The following is a 22,039-nucleotide window of genomic DNA, read 5'->3' as shown; positions in this document are numbered from 1 at the left end:
TATGTAAGTTTGCTTCGTGTTTTCAAACTACAAGAGACCAGGCAATAACAGGAAGAAAGCCTGGTTTTGTTTTAGGAAAGGGACTACGTATTCTGCATGCAGAATGTCACAGGTTCAGTCCCTGACACCTCCAGCTGAATGTTTCTCAGGTATCAAGGAATTACCTGAAACCCTAAAGAACTGCTACCAGTCAAAACAGATAGCACTGACCTAGATACACCATTGGTCTGACCTAGTATCGAGCAGATTCATATGATTTGAACTGCAGCCTTACAAAAAAAACCCACACAACATGCCCCATTTTTCACAGTGGGAGAACCACCTCCGGCAGGAGAGATCACATAACGGCCTGTTTTTCTGTGGCAAAAATTGGCATCAGCACATGATAATGTGCATCATTAAGTCTGTGTCTGTTTCTCTTCACAGGTCCAAAAAAAAAAGAGAATTTCATCTGCCAGAGCTTTCAAATTAAATAGCTTCATTATAGGAAAGGATGCCATTCAAATAAATAAATACCCAGTTCCAATGTGATATGCAGCATTAACCATATTGGTAAGTTAAAAAGAAGGGGTGGGTTGGAGAAGAGGGGAGGCAGGAAAAGAGTCACGTTAGAGACTAAACTTTCTTAGAGCAACACTGGAGAAAACACCCTCTGTTTCCTGCTCCAGTTAACCCTCTTCAGTTTGCATGATGAGAAAAGAATGTATATATGTGTGTTTTTTAAAAAAAATAAGCAAAAGATAAATGAGGATATATATCACATAAGATTACTCTTAAAAATCAGAAAAGGAAAGAAGGTCTGTATCCTTATAGGACAAAGGACTAAATTTTTTTGGTGATTTTAAAAGGGGGATTCCTGCAAACAAAAACCAGCCACCCCGATTTATGTTTTTTAAAGATGCCTATTATCCACTAAGTGGCAGCAGAATCCAATTTTTGCTGGCAAGCAAAGAGCATCAGGGCAAAGAGCAGGGGGGGGGACCTGGTCTCACACTGCTGGGAGATGCCAAGATGGTTCCCTGGGCACTTGCCATTTCTCCAAAGACTTCACACAACTCCACACACCTTTTGGCTGACTGATCAGCCTGCCTAGCCTTCTTCTCTCAAGCAGCCTACGAGGCATGTGTCAGCAATTCCCTTTCAGAAGCTGCCCAAGGAAGGAACACAATTCAGAGGACGAGAGGAGGCTGCCTGGCTAGCCGGAAAATGAGCTGAGAATTGCATCCCAGCCAGGCCCTCATCTTGCTTTTTCCAGTTTTTTGTTGAAAGCATCACAAGAGCAGCAACGTTTTGTGAGCCACAGGAGAAGCCACTTTGACAAGGAGAATAGCTCCCCGATCCCTAATGTGGCTGTCAGAGGAAGTCCACATGCTGCCTACAGCCACTTATACCCTCTCTCTTCCCCCTTGCACGAGCAATCTGTTCTTGACAGCAATGTGGCATCAGCCAGAATTTGGCTTATTTGGGCTGTAGCCTATAGCAGCTTCCATGATCAGGAAGAAAATGAACTTAACAGGCCACAAAAGTTCCTGTGGCTGAAATTCTCTAGTTCCCAGCTCATTAGTACCCTATTCCTGCTGTGAGTCGGCCACTCACATGTTAGGAAAAGAGAACTGGCAGAGCCGGTGTATGAATTGGCCCTTAGGCCCCGAGCATGAATCTCAAGCTACTGAAAATGGAAATGGATTGCCTTCAAGTCGATTCCGACTTATGGGCGACCCTATGAACAGGGTTTTCATGGTAAGCGGTATTCAGAGGTGGTTTACCATTGCCTCCCTCTGAGGCTGAGAGGCAGTGACTGGCCCAAGGTCACCCAGGGAGCTTCATGGCTGTGTGGCGATTCGAACCCTGGTCTCCCAGGTCATAGTCCAACACTCTAACCACTACACCACACTGGCTCTCAAGCTACTGAATCTGTTGTTATTTATTTAAATGCATTTATATCTCACCCTTCCTCCAAGGAGCTTAGATTAGCATATATGGATTTACCCTATGTTATAAGACTAAAAACCCTGTGATGTAGGTTTGGCCAAGAGAAAGTAACTGGCCCAAAGTCACTCACAATGAGCCTCATGGTTAAGTGGGTAATTCAAACCAGGGCCTCCAGGTTCAAGTTCACCACTACACCCATCATATGACACTGACTCGATGAAATCCCACATGATTTCCACAGGAATCTCAACTATCTGAAGCAGGAGATTACAGCATCTGTTTGGCCACAGAGCAAAACATCAAAAATCTTTTTCTTTAACTGTCCAACTCAGTCTTGAATCTGGCGTGATTCTTTGTCCCCAAACAATTGCTTATTTTTATCTTATTAATTTAAAGGGTTTGTACCCTAGCTTTTAGCAGATTTTGTTACGGAAAACATTTCCCAGTCGCTGTATGGAAAAATATGCCAGGGTTTGATGGATCAGTAGCAAAATATACACTGTGCAAGCAAACGGGCCTAGGTTCAGTCCCTGGTATGTCAAGAAACAGAAACGGGAGAAGGGAGGGGAGACCTTGCCTCACATCTTAGAAAGTCACCATCAGACAATAATGGGCTGCTGGGATGGGTCTGTGGCTGATTTTCAATTCCAGGGCTAAGTCCTAGAACATATGGAGTAATACTGCCTTTGAGCATGTCCAGAGTGTCTCGCCCTCCTCAGTGAATAAGCACAGGTACTTCCCATATAGGTGATATTAGGGAGAAGGGCTTCCGGATTGGAGAGCAAGACTCCAGGCAGTCTCCGAGTCCCATGATGCCCATGTGTAATACCTTACAGAGGACAGTCCTCTGTTTGAACGAGTCCTCTGTTTGAAGAGCTGTCTGGTCCAAGTGGTTTTAAAGATAAAGGACCATAAGAAGGAGGCACAGGCAGCCCTTGAAATTGCCCATCAACATCCCAACAACAGACTAAGATTTCCCCACAGTGGTGGGATGTACTGTATTTCTAATAATTATTTCTGTATTTGCACCTGTATAATTTAGCATATGCAAAAAAAAATTGCAAATCCACACCATCTTTTGTGGTGACATGTTTCCTCTTTTTTCCCTTTTTGCAATCCGTAAGTGGCCACCCTACTGAGTCCCAGCACCTCTCTTTTTAGAAAGTAGACACTGAATAGGTGTCATCCCATCCAGGAGGCCTGATTAGGGATAAATTCCTTGTGTCTATGTAGTTTATCACAAAACCCACTCCTGAGGCCAGTGGCTATGTGGCATACTGACTGCTCTGCCACCTCGGTGATTTCTTTAGAAGGAATACATTTCTCACACTTCCCCGTTTTAGGGACACCAGACTGCGTGGGCAGTTCCATCCCAGCTTCTCACTCCAGCAGTCCCTGAGGCACCTTCCTTGCAAGCAGTCAGTTAATTTATATCTCATAGTCTACCTGGCCAACAGCGAATTACCTCCAGCTCCAAATGACCCGCCTGACTGGCTGCTCTCTGGAAGCGGCAGACAAAGGCAAACTCTCCACTGAATCTGGCCTACTTCTCACAGAGGTAGTAAACCTGAGCCGTGGGCTGTACCACTTCAGACTATAGGTAGGAGCTCACATTAAGTGCTCCTCCTTCCCAGAAATCCCCACATGCAGGAAAGTGGCCTACCAGGTAGAAGGCTAGCTTAAAAATCTTTTCTAGTTTTATCTGTGCAGTGATTTTAAAATTTAGTGTTACTGTTTTGATATGGAAGACCATTCTGTCATGTGAACAATCACCTGTAGTCTGAAGTGGTTCAGCCCAGAGGCAAAATGGGCTGGGGTGGGCAAGCACCAACAAGGTGGCACCAGAGCCCCTCCCACTGAGACAGGATTCACCCCTGAATTCTCAAGATCAATCCTGGCCGATGCAGCAGCAGCATCAATGGAGGCACCAGGGAAGGAAGACAGCTAAGAGTCCTGCCAGGTCAGGAGGGGATGCAGGCCTGCTAATATGATGAGATCAGCACGACAGAGCTGCAGCTTTGCAGGCCTGAGAAAAGCAGGCAGATCCAGCCTGGTCTCCTGAGGCTGAGAGCCAAATTGAAGGAACTGGGGGAGGGCCAGAGCCGTCTACCAGAGAAAGAAGCAGAAAGTTCCCTGAATTGTAATTGTACTGGTGGCCTTGCCCTCCTCCATTATGGAGAGGTCACCTGCCGATAGGCAGAGAGAATCGGCACATACAATAGCTTTGCTAGCTGAGCGAAGAGGCAATGACAGGGGCAGCCTCCAGGCTGTCCAGCCTGCAGCCGCTGTTAAGGAAGGCAGCAGGGCATGAACAGGAGTGCCTTGCTCCCTGGGAATGATGCCAGAAACAGAGCCCAGCTAGGGAAAAGAGGAACAGGCCTGCGTTGCAGGCAGCCCTGTGCCCTGTGGAGGCTGAGCTCTGCTAAAGAGATTCTATACACACATACACAGAGAGAGAGAGAGAGAGAGTGTTCAGCTGCACACATAACCTAATGGATCTCTATCAGCAAGCAAATTGCTGGCAGAGGAGGAGACCGTGGTAGCCTTGCAGTTTTCCAAGAAGAAATCCAAATATTGCAGGAAACCACAGTGCAAAAGCTTCACGCTGTGCAGGCCTAGGAAAGCCTCGCTGCCTGCACCCAGTTCCTCGGTATCCCAGGAGTCAACGAAGCAGCAAAGAATGAGGCAAGACATTCTAGGCCCCAAGGTACAATTGTGTTCAAAAGAGAATCGAGAGGCAGAAGCCACCCCAATCTTCTTCTACTAGCAAGCCCTTGCGGGCCATCTCTGGTCCAGCCTCTGTGACTGAAATATGGATGGATGGAAAGAGATGGAGGATATTTCACGGGAAGGAACTGGAAAACATGTGTCGTTACCAATAGTAATAATAGCCTAGCGCTGTTTGCTCCAGGGGCGAGGAATCTTTCTAGCCCGGCATGCCAGATTGTTATCTTCCCTACCCGTCACAGTACAAGTTTTGACAGGTGGGCAAAGCTGTCTACCACCTGACGTCATGATGATGTCAGGTAATCCTTTTTTGCCCACAGGAGTCAGCTGATTGTTGGATCTTCAGAAGCCCCATTCAAAGCGCAGGGCATGACAGCACTTTAAGAGGCGCTTCTGAAGATGTCTTCAGAAGCCCCTCTCAAAAGCGCCACTGATTAGCTAATTGGCAGTGCCTATAAACACCTTTTCAGCCAACCCCGCCCTTACCTGCTCCACACCTGATGTCATTATAGAGGTGTGGGTGGCTTAACTGAAATGGCCTGGCAGGCCTAATTAGGCCTGCAGGACAGAGGCTCTCCACCCTGGTCTACTCTGCCTCGCAGCAGCTCTCCAGTGCCTCAGACAGAGAACGGCCTTGAACTGAAGATGCCAAGGACTGGGACCTTCTACATGCAAATCATGTGCTCTGCTGCTGAACTTCACCTTCCAAGCTAGGCTGTGTCTGCAAGCCTTGAGAACTAGAAACTTGCTTTTTAAAAAACAGATAGCTCAAGTTCTCAAGATGCTGAGTTCCGTACCCAGCACCCAATTCCAAGCTTGTGAAGCTGAAATATACTTGGCCTTCATTATATCCTTCTCCTTCTCAAACACAAAGTTTGCATGCATGGTTACCACAGTAGCCCTAGAGCAGCCAACTCTTTTTAGCATTTAAGCAGATAAGATATGATAAGAAGAGCCTGCTGGATCAGGCCAAAGGGGGCCCATCTAGTCCAGCATCCTGTTCTCACAGTGGCCAACCCATTGCCCCCAAGGGAAGCCCAGAAGCAGGACCTGAGTGGAAAGAGCACTAGTCCATGCCGCCCTGGGCTCCTGCTGGGAGGAAGCACAGGATATCAATCTATCAATCAATCAATCAATCAACCAATCAATAAAATAAAATAAAATAAAATAAATCCTGCAGTTTCCAGCAACTAGTATTTGGGAGGCAGAGCATGGCCATCATAGCCAGTAGCCAATTGATAGCCTTATGCTCCATGATTTGTCTAACCCTGTTTTAAAGCCATCCAAGTTGGTGGCTATCACTGCCTCTTTGGGAGCGAATTCTGTAGTTTAACTATGTGATGTGTGAAGAAGCTTTCTCTTTTGTCTGTCCTGAATCTTCCAACATCCATAGATGCTGTAAACCGCCCAGAGAGCTTCGGCTATGGGGCGGTATACAAGTGCAATCAATCAATCAATCAATCAATCAATCAATCCATAGAATCATAGAACAGTAGAGTTGGAAGGGGCCTATAAGGGCATCGAGTCCAACCCCCTGCTCAATGCAGGAATCCAAATCAAAGCATTCCCAACAGATGGCTGTCCAGCTGCCTCTTGAATGCCTCCAGTGTCGGAGAGCCCACTACCTCTCTAGGTCATTGGTTCCATTGTCATATGGCTCTAACAGTTAGGAAGTTTTTCCTGATGTCCAGTCGAAATCTGGCTTCCTGCAACTTGAGCCCATTATTCCATGTCCTGCATTCTGGGATGATCGAGAAGAGATCCCGGCCCTCCTCTGTGTGGCAACCTTTCATGTACTTGAAGAGTGCTATCATATCTCCCCTCAGTCTTCTCTTCTCCAGGCTAAACGTGCCCAGTTCTTTCAGTCTTTCCTCATAGGGCTTTGTTTCCAGTTCCCTGATCATCTTTGTTGCCCTCCTCTGAACCCATTCCAGTTTGTCTGCATCCTTCTTGAAGCGCGCAGAAGTGTCATTGGATGTTCACAAAGAATTTATCCTAATTCTTTTTAAAGCCATTTATGCTAATATCCCACTACAATATCCATTATAACAGAACCAGGGCAGTGTATGAGCTAGAATACCGCCACAAATTCATGAGGCAATCCACCACCTTTCCAGCTTCAGACCCCTACCTTCTCCATATGCAATGTGGTCTTAATCATCATCATCATACTGACCTACCTCACAGGGTTGTTGTAAGGACCTGAGATAATGCATGTGAAACTCTTGAAAGCGTTATATAAACCCTGAGCATTAAAGCGGTATGTTCCACAGGCTAATCGTGTGCTGCATGAAGAGGTCCTTCCTTTGTTTAGGAAGCATTTCCTTTTGATACACAATTCTGCTCCCCGCCTCCCACCTCCTCATGCCTGGCCCCCTCCCTTCTCTGTGCACATCTGCCACAGACATCTCCTCCCCTTCCACTCATGCCCACTCTGTCCCATCCTGCCCAGTCCTTCCTCCCCTTTCTCACATGCAGGAGCCTGTTTCCTATTCTAGATGTGGCCTCGGAGCCATCTGGGCCCCTCTGAGGAGTGCAAGGACAAAGTCTCACCGCCCGGTAGGTCTTCTTCTGCCCAGCATGTTTGGGTGCTTTGCCTGGCTCCGCCGAGCTCTCCACATGCATCGAGTAGATGATGTCAAAGAAATCTTCCACCACAGCGACGCGCTTGAGAGCGATGCCCTCGGGCTCCGACAGGCCATCTGCCCCCTACAACAACGCAGGCAAGTCAAGTTAGTCTCACAAATGGGTGACAGAGGTGAAGAAAAAGGCCGCGGGGTAATACAGAGAGGGCAGTTGGGAGGGAGGGAAGGCAAGGGAGAAAGGCAGCAGTCCACTCCTGCCATGGTTTGAGCATATAGGGAGAGGGGCAGGGCAGGGGTCTCTGAAGGTTCCTATCAGGGCAAGGAGAGTGATGGTTGCTGCTGCTGCTGCCGCCGCCAACACCAGAAATCAAAGCCAAAAGGGGGTAGACCAGAGCAGAAGAAGATCAAACCAAGAAATCCTATTTACAGCAAGCTCCGCAACAGACTGGGATTACTTTCTGGGCTGACTCCCTACCACCACTGGCTACACAATGTTGGCTCTCAGTCAGTGAAAGAACTATTCGTTGTTGAACACTTGCCTTTTAATTGAGTAATTTAAACAAAGTTGCGTATCATCAAAAGAAGTGCCTTTCTGTGCTATTGAAGGTAGTGAATGTAGGCTTTATTAAGCAAATATCTACCATTTATTCTTAGAAGATAAATGACATATATATGAGCGTTTTTTTTCTCCATCCCTTACTACAGCAGCATACCACAGCCGCCAACTGCACCCCATGTACACACAAAACTAAACAGATACCCCTAAAGCAGGCACTACCGAGTGGATCCAATTCCTGCTGAAGCTGAATTTAAACAGTGCCAAATGCAAGCCCTGCTGCAAAGGGCAATCAAGAGTGCACGATTTAGAGGTGCATCCATCAAAACACACACACACACACGTCTAGACCAATAAGCAGGGCACATTTTCACCTTGCAGCCTGGATTCCTGAAGGAACAGCACTGAGTCGCTCTCCTCTGACCTTTCCCAGATTTCACATTCATTCTCTCTTCCTCCCTCTCTCTCTCTCTCTCTCTCTCTTAAACATAGCCAAGCAGTAGCAATGAGCTTAAGCTTGGACTCCAAGTACTGGATGCTCTAAACCAGCCACATGGCAGCAGGACAGAAGAGGCAAATGCCGCTGAGCATCTTATCTGGCTGGCATAAAGAGTGCTGGCTCATCCTGGCAAGGCTTACCAAGGGAGAGGAGGTATCTCTTGGTCCTTAGCCAGCTCCTGCTGCTCCACCCACAGCTCCTGGTGGAAAATGGAAACTTGAAGGAATGAGGCAAGAATTCTATGTATAGAGAATGGAAATCACACTGCTAAGGGGCTAATTTTTCAACAAGTCAGACAAAGGTGTTGAAGAGCTCAAGGTAAATGTGCAATTAAGGTGTCACTGGCTCTCATCTACAGCTGGCTCAGAGTTTGTCCGCGCACATGAGTGTCCAGTTGTCTGCAGTTACAGAAACTACTAATTCACAAAAATGACACAGAATTCACTGCCAAGATGTGCTGATGGCCACTGGCTTAGATACCCTTTTTTTAAAAAAAGAAGTTGGACAAATTGGAGGATGTCAATCAAAAATTATTAGCTGTGCTATTTAAATGGAACCTCCACATTCAGAGTCAGTATACCTCTAAATATCAAGTGCTGGAGACAATAGCAAGGCCAGGCTGCTGCATTTGTCCCCTGCTTGTGTCCTTCCCAAAGGCATGAGTTTGGCCACTGATGGAGATAGGATTCCAGACTAAATGGACTTTTGGTCTAACCCAGGAGGGCTGTTACATAATCATGCAACTGCGTACACAACTACATATTTAGTTGCTTTTTTAACAAGCCTTGGTTCTTTCGTAGGGAAAAGTCCCCGTCTGAAACTCTGAAGAGCCACTTCCAATCAGTGTAGACTAGGGGTTCCCAAACTGTGGTCCATGCACCACCAGCGGTTCGCGAGTTTCATTCAAGTGGTCTATGACATGTCCTCATTACCTCATATTGATGTTTAACTGTATGTTTATTGCTTCTTTTATTTTTTAAATTGCATTTTATTGTATTACAATTTGAATTCAATGGAATGCAAATTTGTAAGAAATAAAAGCAATAGAATACAATTAAAAATCACATAGCATATAGCACAGTACATTACAATTGCTGCAAAAGGCAGAAAAATAATTAAGCGGTCAGCCAAGATCATCAGCAATTTTCAAATGATCTGTGGGGGAAAATGTTTGAGAACCACCAATGTAGACAATTCTAAGCTTGACAGACCATTGGTCTTACTCTGTATAAAGCCACATCTATGTTTATGCATTTAACAAACACCTGTCCTAAACATACCTTTGAAAGATTTTTAAAAAAACCAGTGATTTAATTCAAGAAGTCTTTTCTTTCAGTATCAAGTGAAACAAACTGTGTCATAGATGAGGGCAAGACTTAAGGCCATCTAATCCCACCCCATGCTTAAAGCAGGATCTTCCAGAGGTTCACTCTATATGCACTATAAGGAAGGAGATTCACAGACCACAGGTACAATCAAGGCAAGTGATTTCAACAGACTTCAGCATGCCTAACTGTGCATAGCACTGGCCACTTAGCTTCCTTTGCACTGTTGCTGATGGAAAGTTCTGTGCAACCTAGAAACTTGCATGTCTGAAGAAATAAAAGATTCATGAATACTTCACTTCCAAATCAAGTAGGACCAATAAAAACACTATACCAATTTTGCACTTATTGTGCCATTTTAAATATTATTTTGTATTAATTTATTTTGTATGAAAAAGGTGGAGAGAATCCTAGGCTACCTGTCATTTCAGTAGGGTATCTTAGGCAAGCCCTTTTCTTGCACTGAAGGAATTACTTGGTTATTCAATTTGTGCCCTGTCCTTCCTCCCAAAGTAGCCCAGGGTGGCAAACACCAAAATGTTAAAACCATGCAATTTCAAATCAAATAAAAATATATTTAAAACAATTAAAAACAATTAAAAGCCATCTAAAATGTAGAACATTTAAAGGCAATCACATACCCTCACAATTTTTAATTTCACGGTTGCCATGGCCAGTATCTCTCAGCTATGTTGGTAAACAGCAATGTTTTTAAATTTCTCCTGAAAATCAATAATGAGAAAGACAGTCACATCTCACCAGGAATGGCATTCCACAAATGGGGAACCACCACCGAGAAGGCACTGTCACAGATCACCACCAACCGGGAAGCAGGCATGATAATAGCAACTTACCTAGTCATTATTATCATCATCCTCTTTGTGCACATGTAGGCTTGCCTAAGACAACCTGCTCAATTCGAGGCAGAGAAGAGATTCGAACATGGAACTTTCTGGGTAACAGCTCAGTTTCTTAGACACTGCACTACCTCTGACTGTTAGGGAGACAAATATGTTAATAGTTTTACAGATCACTGCTCAAGCCCTGTTGTCTTTTCTGTTTCCTTGGATGTAGCATTAAAGCTTCCAGCATCTTTATCTCCTGTAAGCTGCTTGGGGCAGCAACCCATCTTTATTTTCTTTTTTGCTGTGTAAAAGTTCCTGTAAAGTATTGTGCACTCAGATGAGATGCTGAACACTTGTCAGCATCCTTTCTTCTCATAGCAAGTGACCGTTGCTGTTCAGAAATGTCCTAGACAAGAATGGTGGTCGCTTAAGCTTCACTCATGCTCTTGAAAACACCGATCTAGTCCAACCTCCTTCCAAGCTCTGGATGCCCTACACATAAATCGTAACTTGGAGATGTTCATCTGCTCTTCTTAAAAGCCTCCAGATGAGATTCCACAATCATAGAATCATAGAGTTGGAAGGGGCCTTGTAGGCCATCGAGTCCAACCCCCTGCTCACAGCAGGAAATCCACAGCTAGAGCATCTCCCGCAGATAGCTGTCCAGCCTCTGCTTGAAGACATCCAGCGAATGGGATGAGCCAAAGAAAGCTGTTCTGTGGCAGCCCAACTATGCATCCCTATTTCCAACTTAGGCTGCAATCCTATTCCCTCTTAGCTGGGAGTAAGCTCCAGTAAACTCAATGGGACTTACTTCTAAGCAGTCACGTGTAGGATTGCACTGTTAGTCTTCTTTGCGACAGTTAGGGTTGGGCGGGATATAAATCAAATATAAATAAAAGATAAAACAGTCGAGGAACAGGGCTTATGATGCTACTCTGAGAGAAAGAGAAAGGCATGCAAAAGTATGTGATAGTTGGAATTGTTCCTCTCCTCACATATGAGAGTTTGGCCACATTCACAACATACATTTATCCCACTGTAAACAGTCATGGCTGCTCTCAAAGAATCCTGGGAAGTGTAGTTTGTGAAGAGTGCTGAGAGTTGTTAGGAGACTCCTGTTCTCACAGAGCTACAATTCTCAGAGGGACTGACAGTTAAACCACCACTCTGGCGATGATTGCTCTGGGAGGGGGAATAAGAGTCTCTTAACAACTCTCAGCACTTCCCAGGATTCATTGGGGGAAGCCATGACTGCTTAAAGTGGAATAAATGTATGATGTGCATGTGGTCCTAGAGTTCTGAAACCAAGAAAGTTTGTCCAAGAATGCCAAACTGATCACCTGGCAACACTGGGGGCTTCCAGACCACCTGTTTATTTAGCATTCATCCTGATTTGTTAACAGGGAGATAAGACATTCGTGGCTATTTAATGAGCATTCATCCTGATTTATATGAGGGGAGGTTAGATGATGTTGTGTCAAAGAAAATGCTACCCCCCCTTTCCAGTGCACTTTTATCACAGAAAGTCTGACAAGTGGGTTCACTGCACAAGACCTCCCAATGAACTACAATTGCACAACCTGAATTTATCGGTATGTGACTGAATCCCACCCCAAAATAGGGACAGTCTGGAAGCGCCCACTGCCAGCTCCTCTCAACAGCCTTACAAAGGTGGCCCCTAGCATGTCTACCCATAAGGAAATCCCCGAGTTCAGGGGAATTTACACCCTAGGAAGTGTGTGTAGGACTGCAGCCTGAGGTCCCAGGCTATGGTCTGAAGGCCCATGAGGCCAGCACCCTGCTGAAGCTAAGCAGGGTCAGGTGTGGTCAGTGCCTGGATGGGAGAATGCCTGGGAACCATATGTAAGCCGCCTTGGGTTTCTAGCATGAAAAGAAAGGTGGGGGATCAATGTAATAAATAAATAAACAAACCAGCTTCAGGTTCTTGTGCACACCCCCTCGATTCCCGCTTTCCTCCCTCTCCTGCTCTGCCTCTTTTTGCTTGAACTCCCTGTCTTCGTCACGTTTCCCCTCCGACCACCTGACTCTCGAGACTGGCAGCTATTTGTATCCAGCCTCCATTTAACTGTGAAGAACCAGTGTGGTTTAGCCACAGAGAGTGCATTAAACATAGGCCTATGAAGGCCCAGGTACAAATCTCTCCCCAGACAGGGACAGAGCCAGTGTGGCATTAACACTTAGGGTGTTGCACTACAGCCTGGGAGGCCAGGATTCAAATCCCCTTTGATAAGCTACGAAGCTCACTGGGTGACCTTGGGTCAACCACAGTCTCTAAGCCTAACCTACCTCACAGGGTTGCTGGGAGGATAAAATGGGGAAGGGAGAATCATGTACACCACCTTCAGTTCTTTGAAGGAAAGGTGGGATATATATGAAAGAAAGAAAGAAAGAAAGAAAGAAAGAAAGAAAGAAAGAAGGAAAGAAAGAAAGAAAGAAAGAAAGAAAGAAAGAAAGAAAGAAAGAAAGAAAGAAAGAAAGAAAGAAAGAAAGAAAGAAAGAAAGAAAGAAAGAAAGAAAAAGAAAGAAAGAAAGAAAGAAAGAAAGAAAGCTCACTGGAAGATCCTGAGGCTATCGTACCTCACAGGCCTGGTGTGGGGATAAAAACTGGTTAAATTCCACGCAGGCTTCCAAGGTGAAAAATGAAAATATGGCAGATGGCCAGAGGCCTCTTGAATGCAGTGGTTTCGCTACCACATACAGGAAGCAGTAGCCATTTGGGGAAAGGGTGGCTGGTTTAGGGTTCACTAAAAGACAAGATGTTGGCCGCTGTGAGAACAGGAAGATGCTGAACTAGACGGGGGCCCTTTGTCCTGAGCCAGCAGCCAGGCTCTCCTTAGGGGCAGCCATCACGGTGGAGCTAAACTGGTGCCACTTGAGGCTCCAGGGGGGCTCACGTGACTGAATGCTGTTCCACACAGAAAAATCCAGAAACCAAATGAAAACCTATTGGTTTTAAGTACTTCTGGGTCTGTTTGTTTTTAGTACTATATTTATCGTTTTAATTTTTGTGAGATTGGGCAGTTATACAAATGAATAAAATAAATCTGACTCCAAGGTACAGAATAAAACAAAAAATGCCAAAAAACCCACCAAACTTCTGTCTCAGTCTCTCTGTCATCGCTTTTGGGATGCCAAATCCCTGCAAAATGCTGGCTAGATTCTCTTGCAGGGCCAGGGTGGTGGTGGAAGGGGAAACAAATGGTTTACATCAGAAATAGGGCCCCAGCAAACCATCCTTCAAAAGGGCTCTTCTAAAATGGCAGAAAACAAGAAGCTGTCTTTACCTCATACCACATCACTGGAGGAATAAGGAGTGATGTGAGGATTGTGAGGAAGGAGCCAAAATAACTGACTAAGCCCTCGCCCCAAGGTTGGGCTGCTTTCAGGGCCAGAAACACTGGGATGCCACAGTAGCCAATTCCCTGACCCCAACCAGACTAGAGGAACCCTCTTACCTGAATTCCCTCTGGGTTTGAAAATGTGGGGGACAATACTCGCCACAGATAATGTGCCAAGTCACAGGTTATCTTATTTCTGCCTTAGCCTCTAGTTTAATTAGCCCTAAATATAGTATATTTATTTAATAAGCTTTGTTGTTGTTACTGTTATGTGCGTTCAAGTCGATCAATCAAGACTTATGGTGACCCCATGAATCAGTGACCTCCAATAGCATCTGTCATGAACCATGGCTTCCTTGATGGAGTCAATCCATCTCTTCTTTGGCCTTCCTCTTTCTCTACTCCCTGCTGTTTTTCCCAGCATTATTGTCTTTTCTAGTGAATCGTGTCTTCCCATTATGTGTCCAAAGTATGATAACCTCAGTTTCATCATTTTAGCTTGTAGTGACAGTTCTGGTTTAATTTGTTCTAACACCAATTATTGGTCTTTTTCGCAGTCCGTGGTATCTGCAAGCTCTTCTCCAACACCACATTTTGAGTGGCATGTAAATCAAATAAGAACTTAACAGTGTAACATACCATTGATATGCCACTTTAAATTACTACAATTTCAATTTTCTGTATAAAGAGGAGGCTTCATAGCTTTGATTGGAGGCAAGCTGCAAGTCTTATTAATTGAATTAAAAGCTCTCCTCCAACATCACATTTCAAATGAGTTGATTTAATAAGCTTAATAAATAAATTATTATTATTATTATTGCTGCTACTACTACTAGTTTTGTGCTCCATTGTACAAATGTCAGAGTGGTTGAAAAACATAATCCCAGAGTGCAGGACTCTGAATAATGGGATCAAATTGCCAGAATCCAGATGTCAGCTGAACATCAGGAAAAACTTCCTGTTAGAGTGGTATGGCAATGGAACTAATGACCTAGGCAGCTGGTGGGCTCTCCAGCACTGGAGGCATTCAAGAGGTAGCTGGACAGGCACCTGTCGGGGATGCTTTAAGCTGGATTCCTGCATAAAGTCGGGGTTGGATTTGATGGCCTTATGATTCTATGATTCTATCGTATATGAATGGGTCAAATTGGGCATCCAGCATTCACTAAGGATAAAAACTAAGGGAAGGACAGTTATTCCATGGAATTGACACAGTACAAGGATGGACAATAAGATATGATCTATGACTTGTTTGTTATGTTTTTAAGGTATTTTTATTGATTGGAAAATGGCATTTATGTGTGAAGCAAAATAAGATGAAATAGAGAGATATCAACGTGTGTGTGTAGCATTGCAGCATTACAGCGCCACTGCCCTTTTTGTCTTTTGCCTTTCAGCCATCTCCCTTACTCAGGCCCCAAAGCCTCTTCCCCCTTATCCTTTCCTCTCAGGCAGCATTCTCTCCCCCACCCACACAGCGAGCTGTAGTCTCTTTCCTTATCTTGTATCATGTCATTTCACATTTCCCCAAGAGCCTCACTTCTCCCACTCCTATTGCCCCCTCACCTCTCTCCCACTTATGGAAAGAAAGAAAGAAAGAAAGAAAGAAAGAAAGAAAGAAAGAAAGAAAGAAAGAAAGAAAGAAAGAAAGAAAGAAAGAAAGAAAGAAAGAAAGAAAGAAAGAAAGAAAGAAAGAAAGAAAGAAAGAAAGGTAGGATGGAACTGAACATCCTAAAAGAAGATATGACTGGTTGGCACACCTCAATTTTTTTTTTGCAAGTACCATTTGTCTTGGCTAATAGTCGTTATTAGAGCCCAGTGTGATACTTATTCTCCTGCTCTCCAACCCTAAGTATATACTCCTCCTTCGGCTTCATCTCTTCAAGCACTCCTCCATCCTGTGTCCAAATTGGTTGCTCCTTCGCCCTCATCCCCATGCTATCAGGCCATCTGTCTGAGACCAGTACTGTCTTTACTTCCACCCATTAGCCACTGTTCTCTAATGCTCCCCCATACAGGGTTGTCATCTTGCTGTCAGTGTGCACGTGGTAGCTGTCACAGTGTGCAAGACGCACATGCGCACATCATGGCAGGTGGGCCTCTGATTTCATGTAGAGTTCATGTGTGCTTTGTGAAGGCTGTGTGCTGAGAACACTAACACATACCCACTGTATTGCAACATGGTGCTCGCCTTAAGAAAAAGGCCCTCGGAGGTGGTTGGCACAAATCAGCAGGACAGAGTTGATAAATGCACACATTACTTAGTCTCCCAGCTTCTGTACAAGACATCCTGCCACTGCAGAACAAAAGCACTCTGTCCATCCTCAATGACACCTGGCTAATTTAACACATTTGACTGCCCTATTTCTTCCAAGGTTAAGCCATGTTTATGCACAAAGCCACCCTGTACACTTCATGGATGAGGGTAGATCTGAATCCAGGTCTCCCCAGTTCAAGTCTGATAAACTCCACTGTTTCTTTGCCCTTAGAAGTATTATTTACGCCATTGCCCTTGGTTCGGTGGCAAGGAAGAGAACTCTGCACAAACTCAGACCAGAACAGCCTTCCCCAACTTAGTGCCCTCCAGATGTTTTGGACTACAAGTCCCATCAGCCCCAGCCAGTACAACCTGGAGTACCAGGTTGGGAAAGGCTGGGCTAGGGTCCAAGAACTTTTGCAAACAAATGTGGCAGCCTTACACACACATGGTGCCAATGCACCCAGTTATTCCAATACATTGGACTACTACCTGGGAGACTAGGGTTCAAATCCCCACACAGCCACGAAGCTCACTGGGTGACCTTGGGCCAGTCACTGCCTCTCAGCCTCAGAGGGAGGCAATGGTGAACCCCCTCTGAATACCGTTTACCATGGAAACCCTATTCATAGGGTCGCCCATAAGTCGGAATTGACTTGAAGGCAGTCCATTTCCATTTGACACCAGGGCCTCCTCAAACAAGTGCTCTCTCCTTCCCTCTACCTTCAGTGATACCACTACCCTACTTGCCCTTCCCAAGTGGATGGCACTCTCAAATCCTTCTCCTCTTCCCAACAGGATGCCAGTCCTCCACTACCAAGCCATATATAACTACAACACCCTCCATGGTTGGCACCAGTGTTTTCCCTCTTTCAACAGGGAAAGCCCATCTCTTCCGCTCCAAGTGTTAAGCTAGCATAGCATAGTTAGAAAGACAGCATGATCACCAACAGCTGGTGTTGTGAATAGAATGTTTTGAAATGTTTAAATGCGCACATTTGGGCTCTGCATAAAAAATAATGTCTTGAAGTTCATGGCTTTGGGCCTCAGCGTTTAGGAGGGGGGGAAATGTTCTCTGTACCCATCTGCTAACAGAATAACACTTCAGGCATCTGATGAAGAGGGCTCTGGTCCACAAAAGCTTACAACCAAAGAAAATGTCTGTCTTTAAGGTGCCACAAGACTCCCTATATATGCTGCAACAGATTAACAGAGGCAGGGAGAGAGATTGAGGCTTGGGTCAAGCAGGCCGCCTCTTTTATTTATTTATTTATTTATTGCACTTGTATACCACCCCATAGCTGAAGCTCTCTGGGTGGTTTACAGCAATCAAAAACATTAAAACAAATATACAATTTAAAACACATATTTTAAAAACAATTTAAAACACAATTTTAAAATTTAAAACAATATAAAAACAATTTAAAACACATGCAAAACACATCTTTTCCTTGACCCATGTGCTTTGTCTGGAGCTAGCTCTACAGGCCTAAAGAGGACTACTCCTATCTGAGCCTAACCTGAACAAGGGTTACGTTGTAGGATGCTTAGTCGAGTAACAGACAAGACCAAGAGCCTGCCAAACCCCAATCCAGGTTGCAGCCTACCTCTTTGGGTATCCTGACCCAGAGTCCATCCTCCTACCCGCTTCAAAATTTTCCACTGCGTGTCAAAGCCTTCAGAGGAAACTAGTTGGCAGGAGAGTGAGAGGGAGCCCTGTGATGAGATAGGTGTTGCCCTGAGTGAGGGTAGTAGGAATTGTTGGCTACTCCAGATCTACCAAGACAGCCTCTGCCACTCTGCCCCCCCTCAGATGTTCTGGGTACCTCTCTCATCAGTCCCGGCCAGTGTGCCTGTGCTGATTGGGGCTGATGAGAGTTGTAGCCGAGTGAAACATCAGGAGGGCACTAGATCAGGGAAAGCTGAATTAAGGCTACAGTTATATGCAGCCCTTGGGAATACGCTTCTCTAAATTTAGTGGTACTTATTTCTTGGTAACAATCAGGATCAGGCTACAAGCAGGTGTGTGTATATCAAAGGACAGAAAAGGAAGGCCAGGTAAGAGTCCTGCTTCTGAGGTCCACACACACAGTTCTTTTATTCCTTTAATGGCTGCAGATACCAGTTTCCTTGCAACGTGAAAGAAGGGCGGGAAGAACTGAGGCAGGCTGGCGGAGATCTGGGTGGGCAGAACTGGATCCAGCCCACAGATGCTGCCCCCAGGGGGCGGCACCTGGACTCAAGTTCTCCCACTCCATTTGTATGCCAAACACATTTAATTGCTCCATTGTACAAAATAGCACAAGCACACTCTTGGATCCCTAGTGCCTCAGCATTTGCAGAAAGAATTTGGCTGGCCACTGAGTAAACACAACAACCAGCCCCTATGCCTTGGGATTCAGGGTCATGGTTCCTATGCAGTCCTCCCCTTGACCAGCGGAACACTGCCCATCTCAATAAGATGCCATGGCTCAATCCAGCTTGGAATCCTCCTCCCCTGTCCTACCTCGGTGCCAGAGGAAGGATGCCAAGGCTTGGGCGGAGAGCTGGAAAGAGCAGCACCCTTCATTCTGGCCTGAAAGGCTGAGCCCCCCACCCCATCCCCGCGGGCGTCCCAAGAGGTTCTGGGGCGGAGAGGCCCAGCTCCAAGCGAAGCCCTGCAGCTGGTCAAGCCAGGCAAGGCGTCCCGCCAGATAAGCCGCCGGGAAGAAAAAAGGGCGAACAGCGGCGGCCACGTTGGCTGCAAGGCAAGCCGAGGCTCGGCGACAGCCCCGCTGCCAATCCCCCGTGCAAACGCCCCGCGGGACCGGGCAGCGCCACCCCAGGCCTTTGCCAAGCAGGTAATGAAGGTAACCATGGGAACGGGGGGAGGGGACCTGGCAGCGATCCCTCTCCTGGCTGTCACCGCCTGGGACAGGCGGCCTGGGCTCCCCCTCCTTTGCGCGCAGGAAGGAGACACTCGCCAGCTGGCAGCGCCAGGGCAGGGCTGAGGAAGGCAGGCCAGGCGCGGGGAGGGGAGGGAGGCAGCTGCGGAAAGGCCTCTCGTGGCGGGACATAGCCCCCTCTCCTCCTTCCCCCCCGTGACTACGGGCGAGGTGGGGAGCCCTCCCTGGCGTCTCCAATTACGCACCCGCCTGCCCAGACGCACCTGCCGCGCCAGCCACCTGCCCTTTGTTATTCTCCGTTCGCTCTCTCCCCCCCCCCCGCCGCCCCAAAACATACACGCGCTCTGCTCTGGGGGAGCTTCCCCGCCTCCTTAATGGGGCTCCTGTGGGCGCGGCGGATCAGGCCTAACAAGCCACCCCATCCCCCCCCCCAATTATTCTCCAAAACAGTCCAAGTGAGATTGCTAATACTTTTGTACGGGAACAAAGCGTGGGCGCTTCACACGGTACCAGGCAACAAACTCGGGTTTGCCGAGGAGGAATTGCAACTAAGCGCACCTCTCTGAGGAGGCATCTTTTCAAATACCAATTGGTCTCACCCGCAGATTGCGGAAGGGGCGTTCACTAGTAGGGGTGCAGCTAGAGCCCGGCCTGGGGCTATAGTACAGAAGCCCGCATACTAGCCCCCCCCCAAAAATGACACCCCCCCAAGGAGTGGCAGATGATGATAGAGGCAGCAGCAAACAGGCGCAGCTCCTTAACCATCATGGGTGTATCAGGGGCCCCTCAAGGAGGGGCGAGATGCAGAATCCTCTCTTTCTTCTTAATTTAAAAAAAAAGTCCCGGCAGCTTCCTACATGGTTAGAAATGCTCATTTGTAAATTGAATGAAAAATAAAACACTTATCTGGTTTTTACTTTTAAAATGTATTATACTGTTCTACGGAAAATGTGCTTTCCCTGAGAAAGTGTTTAGGAGCAGGGCATCAGAAACAAACCACATTTTATTTCTGTAGTCATGATGTTGCCATGATTTAAATGAGTTTTTAAAATGCTCACTGTATTTTTATCATTTTTATCAGTGTTGGCAAACAATTTTGGAGCTCCCCCCAAACAAATGCAGAGGCAGTTGTAAAATGTGTAGTCATGGAATGGGGTTGGGGAGCTGAGAGAAATATTGATTATGTGCTTCACAGTTGAAGAAATACACTCAGCGGGAACCATACTTTGTTGTGGACCCTTGTGCAAAACACATTTCAGAGGGCCCCTCTCAATTTAGTGTAGTTGTATATCCAATTACACATTATAAGGAAGAAGAAATTTTAAGTAAGTATGAAGTAGGCATCTTCAGAATGCTTCACAAAAATGAGGGGATTGGTAAAAAGAAAGCTGAAAAACAAAGTCCAGAGGGTCACATCACTCGAAAATGCTTGGAAGTTGTTTAAAAACACTATATTAGAAGCTCAACTGGAGTGCATACCGCAGATCAGAAAAGGTACCGCCAGGGCCAAGAAGATGCCAGCATGGTTAACGAGCAAAGTCAAGGAAGCTCTTAGAGGCAAAAAGTCTTCCTTCAGAAAATGGAAGTCTTGTCCGAATGAAGAAAATAAAAAAGAACACAAACTCTGGCAAAAGAAATGCAAGAAGACAATAAGGGATGCTAAAAAAGAATTTGAGGAGCACATTGCTAAGAACATAAAAGCCAACAACAAAAAATTCTATAAATACATTCAAAGCAGGAGACCATCTAGGGAGGCGATTGGACCCTTGGATGATAAGGGAGTCAAAGGTGTACTAATAAGCAGATTGCAGAGAAGCTAAATGAATTCTTTGCATCTGTCTTCACAGTGGAAGATATAGGGCAGATCCCTGAACCTGAACTAACATTTGCAGGAAGGGATTCTGAGGAACTGAGACAAATAGTGGTAACGAGAGAGGAAGTTCTAAGCTTAATGGACAATATAAAAACTGACAAATCACCGGGCCCGGATGGCATCCACCCGAGAGTTCTCAAAGAACTCAAAGGTGAAATTGCTGATCTGCTAACTAAATATGTAACTTGTCCCTTGGGTCCTCCTCCATGCCTGAGGACTGGAAAGTGGCAAATGTAATTCCAATCTTCAAAAAGGGATCCAGAGGGGATCCCGGAAATTACAGGCCAGTTAGCTTAACTTCTATCCCTGGAAAACTGGTAGAAACTGGTAGAAAGTATTATTAAAGCTAGATTAACTAAGCACATAGAAGAACAAGCCTTGCTGAAGCAGAGCCAGCATGGCTTCTGCAAGGGAAAGTCCTGTCTCAGTAACCTATTAGAATTCTTTGAGAGTGTCAACAAGCATATAGATAGAGGTGATCCAGTGGACATAGTGTACTTAGACTTTCAAAAAGCGTTTGACAAGGTACCTCACCAAAGGCTTCTGAGGAAGCTTAGCAGTCATGGAATAAGAGGAGAGGTCCTCTTGTGGATAAGGAATTGGTTAAGAAGCAGAAAGCAGAGAGTAGGAATAAACGGACAGTTCTCCCAATGGAGGGCTGTAGAAAGTGGAGTCCCTCAAGGATCGGTATTGGGACCTGTACTTTTCAACTTGTTCATTAATGACCTAGAATTAGGAGTGAGCAGTGAAGTGGCCAGGTTTGCTGACGACACTAAATTGTTCAGGGTTGTTAAAACAAAAAGGGATTGCGAAGAGCTCCAAAAAGACCTCTCCAAACTGAGTGAATGGGCGGAAAAATGGCAAATGCTATTCAATATAAACAAGTGTAAAATTATGCATATTGGAGCAAAAAATCTTAATTTCACATATACGCTCATGGGGTCTGAACTGGCGGTGACCGACCAGGAGAGAGACCTCGGGGTTGTAGTGGACAGCACGATGAAAATGTCGACCCAGTGTGCGGCAGCTGTGAAAAAGGCAAATTCCATGCTAGCGATAATTAGGAAAGGTATTGAAAATAAAACAGCCGATATCATAATGCCGTTGTATAAATCTATGGTGCGGCCGCATTTGGAATACTGTGTACAGTTCTGGTCGCCTCATCTCAAAAAGGATATTATAGAGTTGGAAAA

The 22,039-nt window shown here is 45.8% G+C and overlaps 1 protein-coding gene across 2 annotated transcripts in view; it reads right to left on the bottom strand.

The window, feature by feature from the left end:
- The window catches only part of NOL4L (nucleolar protein 4 like), a 181,338-nt gene that overhangs the window by 114,806 nt on the left and 44,493 nt on the right, over positions 1-22,039 (bottom strand). For both annotated transcript variants that reach the window (XM_061630792.1, XM_061630793.1), the window contains exon 2: positions 7,213-7,368. In XM_061630792.1, the coding sequence (XP_061486776.1) occupies positions 7,213-7,368 (156 nt within the window). The remainder of the gene's footprint in view (positions 1-7,212; positions 7,369-22,039) is intronic.

Source organism: Rhineura floridana, chromosome 6, assembly GCF_030035675.1.
Source record: "Rhineura floridana isolate rRhiFlo1 chromosome 6, rRhiFlo1.hap2, whole genome shotgun sequence".
NCBI lineage: Eukaryota > Metazoa > Chordata > Lepidosauria > Squamata > Rhineuridae > Rhineura > Rhineura floridana.
The sequence above is the reverse complement of the archived record's forward strand: the minus strand, read 5'-3'. Positions and strand labels throughout refer to the sequence as shown.